At 36.1% G+C, this 6,512-nt stretch overlaps 2 protein-coding genes across 2 annotated transcripts in view; one reads left to right on the plus strand and one right to left on the minus strand.

The window, feature by feature from the left end:
* Positions 1–1,025, minus strand: part of LOC102987630 (alcohol dehydrogenase 1-like) — a 19,627-nt gene extending 18,602 nt beyond the window's left edge. Inside the window, 2 exon segments of the mRNA XM_055085776.1 lie at positions 308–322; positions 324–1,025. Of these exon segments, the coding sequence (XP_054941751.1) occupies positions 308–322; positions 324–446 (138 nt within the window). The 5' untranslated portion in view covers positions 447–1,025.
* The window catches only part of C7H4orf17 (chromosome 7 C4orf17 homolog), a 304,067-nt gene that overhangs the window by 119,624 nt on the left and 177,931 nt on the right, over positions 1–6,512 (plus strand).

Here is a 6,512-nt window from a genome sequence, read left to right on the forward strand (position 1 = left end):
CGGAGCGTGTGCTCCGCAACAGGAGAGGCCACGGCAGTGAGAGGCCCGCGTACCGCAAAAAAAAAAAAAAAAAAAAAAGAATATCTCAAACACTCATTAACTCTATTTACTTATCTTAGTTTTTAAGATTCTTCTTTTACTAAGAAAAGTGGACAGACCAAAAATGCAAATTTTGTGCCATATATATTTATATATATGGAAATAAGATATATATAATATATATCTTATTTCATTTTATATATATAAAATGAAATAAGATTTCCTTACCCTTGCCTTCAAAGGTAAAGGTTCAAAGACTTAAATTTACCTTAATACGAACTTCCCCAGCTGGCCTTTGGTGGCTCAACTTGCACGTTCTCAATTGAAAGAGGAGAATTTTGTTGTCCAGGCAACGGCTGCCCATCATGTGATTGTCTGTTGACCCAAGGACAATAAAATGACATCATTTACCGATAACATTTAACTTCTGACCATACAAATGACACTTACTTGCTATAATTTGTAAAAATAAGAAAATCATAAACAGAAAAAAGATTATTGCAATTGCAGACATAAGCTGTTAAAATTTTAGCATATTTCCTTTGTCTCTTAAAGTAATTTTTATATAGTAGAGATCATGTCATATAAGCAATTTTGCATTTTAGGGTTTTTTTTGCTAATGAAAGCCACCATATATTGTACATTTACTTATTCTAAAACATTTTCTCATGATTTCAAAATGCTTTATAATCATAATTTTAAATGGCTGTTTTATATTTCATCATTTGAATATGTCCTAATTTGCTTAATCCTCAACTACCTAGACATGTAATTATTTCCATTGTTTTGACTATTATAAAGTATGTTGCAATGAACAACTTTGTTTATACTTTTGACTTGCCTGGTTTCCTTAAGTAAAGGATACAGACATTGTTAGGGTTAAATTGATTTCTAAATCTCCTTACGGAAAGTTTAAAATATTTGGCACAGTTCCTAGAACTATAGAAGAATATCTATATCATCATTTTTTCCACCCTCATTATTATTGACTGTAGTCATTAAAAACAAAGTATCTGAGGAGCTTCAAGATGGCGGAAGAGTAAGACGTGGAGATCACCTTCCTCCTCACAAATACATCAGAACTACATCTACATGTGGAACTGTTCGTATAGAACACCTATTGAACGCTGGCAGAAGACCTCAGACCTCCCAATGGATAAAGAAGAAGTGGCACATATATAGAATGGAATATTACTCAGCCATAAAAAGGAACGAAATTGAGGTATTTGTAGTGAGGTGGACGGACCTAACGTCTGTCGTACAGAGTGAAGTAAGTCAGAAAGAGAAAAACAAATACCGTATGCTAACACATATATATGGAATCTGAAAAAAAAAAAAAGGTCATGAAGTACCTAGGGGCAAGATGGGAATAAAGACGCAGACCTACTAGAAAATGGACTTGAGGACATGGGGAGGGTGAAGGGTAAGCTGGGACAAAGTGAGAGAGTGGTAGTGTATATATATGGACATATATTCACTAGCAAATGTAAAATAGATAGCTAGTGGGAAGTAGCCGCATAGCACAGGGAGATCAGCTTGGTCCTTTTTGACCAGCTAGAAGGGTGGGATAGGGAGAGTGGGAGGGAGGGAGATGCAAGAGGGAAGAGGTATGGGGATATATGTATATGTATAACTGATTCACTTTTTTATAAAGCAGAAAGACACCATTGTAAAGCAATTACACTCCAATAAAAACGTTAAAAAAATAAATTCCTAGAGCAATTTTGAAAAATACCCACATTCAATATCATTTATAACTATTCAATTAGCATTTCATTTTTATTTTAAGACTGAAGTCAAAGATGTTGAGGGAGTTGAAATGCTTGCCAATGTTCTTGTAGCTTGGAGCTGGGATCCTTGCCATGAAGACCATTGCATGTCAGTCTTGTTTGCATATCTCCTGAGGGTCTTGGGAAATAATATATGAGAAGCCAAAATCCAAAACGACAAAGATGTACACTTTTGTCTTCTTGATGAGAGCCAAACTACAAACAATCTGAATGTCCCACAAATGTTTTGGTGACTTATTTCAAATCATTTTAATGATGTGCTTGGCAGATGCAAAATATAATTACCGAGATGTTATAGAAACACCAAATGTTCATAATATAAAAATAATACAAAGTAATACAAATGCCATGGTTGCAACAATATAAATCTATCTTAAAACTAAGAATAGTTCTCTAATGGTGGAGAGTTTTCTTCTCAAAAATTTAAAATATTGTTATTTTCCATGGAAAACAAATGATTACTATCAATATCTAATATTCATAGAGTATTTAATTTGCCAGGTACTTTATATACATTATCTCATCTAATTCAAACCCTAAAATTAGCCTATAAAGTAAATATCATTGCTATGTATATTTTATAGATGAGGACACTGAGGCTTAAGGAGTTTATATCAATTTCCCAAGATAAACAACTAGTGGTAGAGCCAGTATTCCAGGAGGCCTAACTGTAGAGTTTGCTGTGCACCTGTCTGATGATGATGATGATAACTAATATCTTTGTTACTCTCAGTATGCTCTAAATGCTTTACATTTATCAAGTCATTAAATCCTCACAATAACTATGCAGTAAGTTCACTATTATCCTCATATTAGAGCTGCATGTGTTTCATCAATATCTTTGTCATCATTAGAGCCACTTGAGTTTTGTAGCACAGTTTTCCAGAGCATGTCAACTTTACCTCCATCTAAATTTCTCGAGACACTTGGCGTTTTCAAGCAGGAGCCAGCACAGTACTGGAAATTTTATTCCCAGACACTTTTCCTACTGGAGTCTTTGGCTTATACCAATGTGGGCTGGGGATGCTCTGCATCTGTGCACACCTGCCATCCTCGAGCTTCTCTGCCCTTGTCCTGGGGAATCCCTTCACTCTCTCCAGGGTGAGACCATCAGCTTCCTAGATCCCATGTTTTTCTCTTGAATTCACTTAACCACTTTAGGAGAACTTCATCAGGTAGCCTCCTGAGAAAAAGTTCATTTCAGGGGATAGATTTTTTGAGACCTTTTAATTTTTCTATTGGAGTTCCTTTCCTGCTATGATAATTTTTAATTCCCAAGAGGTCTTTTTAAAAAAATTACAACCTGTTCTTACTTCACGTATACCCTATCTTCTTGTCTCTTTCAGGATATTAATAACAGCCTTTTTGAAGATTTTTACATTTTCTCTTTTCATGGATTATTTCTTCCAACTTTTCTTTGTTTGCTTTGTTCTCTCTCATATTAGAAAGGTATTGATAGAATCACCTCAAATGTCTGCTGATTCTTGGTTGTCTGCTTCTGTTGAAGAATGGCACACTAATAAGCTATTGGGAAGCTCAGAACACATGGATGGCTTTTTTTGAATGTGAGATTTGCTGTAGAATTATCTGGTGTGGTTTATTGTTAGGGAATCGCAATGTTGGTATGTTGAGGTCTTTTCTCTTTTGGCTGGTCAGATTATTCAGAGAAGAATTTTCCAGTTTTCTATGTGCAAAGTACATACCCAGCTGCCACCATTCTGGGGTCCAAGAGGGCAAGTGAAGATCCAAAGATAAGCCCCTTGGGAGAAAATAATGCAGAATCCAGAACTATGCAGGTAACTCCAGAAAGTTTGTTTATATTAATTTCATATAACTATCAGCCAAAAATCTACTAGACCTTATAATCTCATGTTTAAAAGCTCTAAACATTTTTTTAAAGGCTTGTGAAAAATGTTTCTTATATCTAGCCTTATATATCTGCCTTAGATAATTACAGGTTCCTAAATGATCCATTAAGAAAAACATGTTTATGACTCCATGAGTAATGTGCAAAATGGACAAAGAGTTTTGAAATCTTCTCAAGATTTTAGAGACATCACCAAACAGTTTATATTATTTTGACAATTATTGGGCCGGAGTGTTTTTTCTAAAATGAAAACAAAAATCATAGTAACTTCAAGTTATTTCACAGTTACATATGTATGTTAGCAGTTGACATCTTTCATTTCTCTACAGTTTCTTTCTTTATTTATTTTTTTTTAATTTTTATTTTTTTGTGGTATGCGGGCCTCCCTCCGTTGCGGCCCCCCCCGTTGCGGAGCACCGGCTCCGGACGCGCAGGCTCAGCGGCCATGGCTCACGGGCCCAGCCGCTCCGTGGCATGTGGGATCCTCCCAGACCGGGGCGCGAACCCGGTTTCCCTGCATCGGCAGGCGGACGCGCAAACACTGCGCCACCAGGGAAGCCCGTCTCTACAGTTTCTTTATAAGTAATAAAGTCATAAGTCTCATTGTAACAAGTGAAGCCCAACAGTTGCAGTTAAAAAATTAACTTTTGTTGTCCAACTCACTTCAGGCCAGGTTTCTGAGGTAAACAGCCTGTATGTACAAATGTACATACCTTTCTCCATGCTCATATAAACCTATATACTAATAAATGGGAATATATTTTTGGTTTGTTTTTGTCTTTCACAAAAACTGGATCATACAATACACATTACTACTCTGTACTTCGGTTTCTACATGTAATGATGCATCACATTCATCCCTCTTAAAAGATGTAAGTTGTTTTTTTAAACATCCACTTAACATTCAAAATAGGGGTTTATCATTCCTTACTCTGTCAATTAGACTGTTTAAAAATTACTTTATTTTTTTCTTCTACAAGCAAGGCTGCAGTAAATAATCTTGTCTTTACATCCTCACACCCAGATACTTTTATTTCTAGGAATTGATTCCCAAGTATAGTACTCCTGGGGGAAAGGACAGGTGTACTTTAGCATTTTAATAAATATTGCCAATTGCTTTTCAGAAACCTGTAACAATTCACATTTTTATCAGTAGTATAAGCTAGAAGGTTTTTAAACTTTTTCTTTTTTATTGGAGTATAGTTGATTGACAATGTTGTGTTAGTTTCAGGTGTACAGCAAAGTGATTCAGTTATACATATAAATGTATCTATTCTTATTCAATTTCTTTTCCCATTTAGGTTGTTACATAATATTGAGCATAGTTCCCTATGCTATACAGTAGGACCTTGTTGGTTATCCATTTTAAATATAGCAGTGTGTACATGTCAATTCCAAACTCCCTAATGTTCCCTTCTCCCCTGGTAACTGTAAGTTGTTTTCTAAGTCTGTGAGTCTGTTTCTGTTTTGTAAATAAGTTCATTTGTATCCTTTCTTTTTAGATTCTGCATATAAGTGATAACCATATGATATTTCTCTTGCTCTGTCTGACTTACTTTACTTGGTATGACAATCTTTAGGTCCATCCATGTTGTTGCAAATGGCGTTATTTCATTCTTTTTAATGGCTGAGTAATCTTCCATTGTATATATGTACCACATCTTCTTTATCCATTCCTCTGTCAGTGGACATTTAGGTTGCTTCCATGTCTTGGCTATTGTAAACAGTGCTGCAGTGAACATTGGGGTGCATGTATTCTTTTGGACCATGTTTTTCTCTGGATATATGCCCAGGAGTGGGATTGCAAGATCATATGGTAGCTCTATTTTTAGTTTTTTAAGGAACCTCCATACTGTTCTTCATAGTGGCTGTACCAATTTTCATTCCCACCAACAGTGCAGGAGGGTTCTTTTCTTTCCACACCGTCTCCAGCATTTATTGTTTGTGGATTTTTTGATGTTAGCCATTTTGACTGGTGTGAGGTGATATCTCATGGTAGTTTTGGTTTGCATTTCTCTTATAAATAAGGATGTTGAACATCTTTTCATGTGCCTCTTGGCCATCTGCATGTCTTCTTTGGAGAAATGTCTATTTAGGTCTTCTGCCCATTTTTGATTGGGTTGTTTGTTTTGATGACATTAAGCTGCACGAGCAGTTTCTAAATCTTGAGGACTAATCCCTTGTCGGTCACATCATTTGCAAATATTTTCTCCCAATCTGTGGGTTGTCTTTTCCTTTTGTTTATGGTTTCCTGTGCTGTGCAAAAGCTTTTGATTTTAATTAGGTCCCATTTATTTTTGTTTTTATTTCCATTACTCTGGGAGACAGATCAAAAAAGGTGTTGCTGTGATTTATGTCAGAAAGTGTTCTGCTCTGTTTTCCTCTAAGAGTTGTAGAGTGTCCAGTCTCACATTTAGGTCTTTAATCCATTTGAGCTTATTTTTGTATATGGTGTTAAAGAATGTTCTAATTTCATTTTTTTTACATGTAGCTCTCCAGTTTTCCCAGCAACATTTATTGAAGAGACTGTCTTTCTCTGCTTGTATAGTCTGGTTTCCTTTGTTGTAGTTTAATTGACCATAGGTACGTGGGTCTATTTCTGGGCTTCCTATACTGTTCCATTGATCTATATTTCTATTTTTGTGCTAGTGCCATACTGTTATGATGACTATAGCTTTGTAGTATAGTGTGAAGTCAGGGAGCCTGATTCCTCCAGATCAGTTTTTCTTTCTCAAGATGGCTTTGGCTAGGGGCTTCCCAGGTGGCGCAGTGGTTGAGAGTCCGCCTGCCGATGCAGGGGACACGGGTTCGTGCCC

This window comes from Physeter macrocephalus, chromosome 7, assembly GCF_002837175.3.
Source record: "Physeter macrocephalus isolate SW-GA chromosome 7, ASM283717v5, whole genome shotgun sequence".
Lineage (NCBI taxonomy): Eukaryota > Metazoa > Chordata > Mammalia > Artiodactyla > Physeteridae > Physeter > Physeter macrocephalus.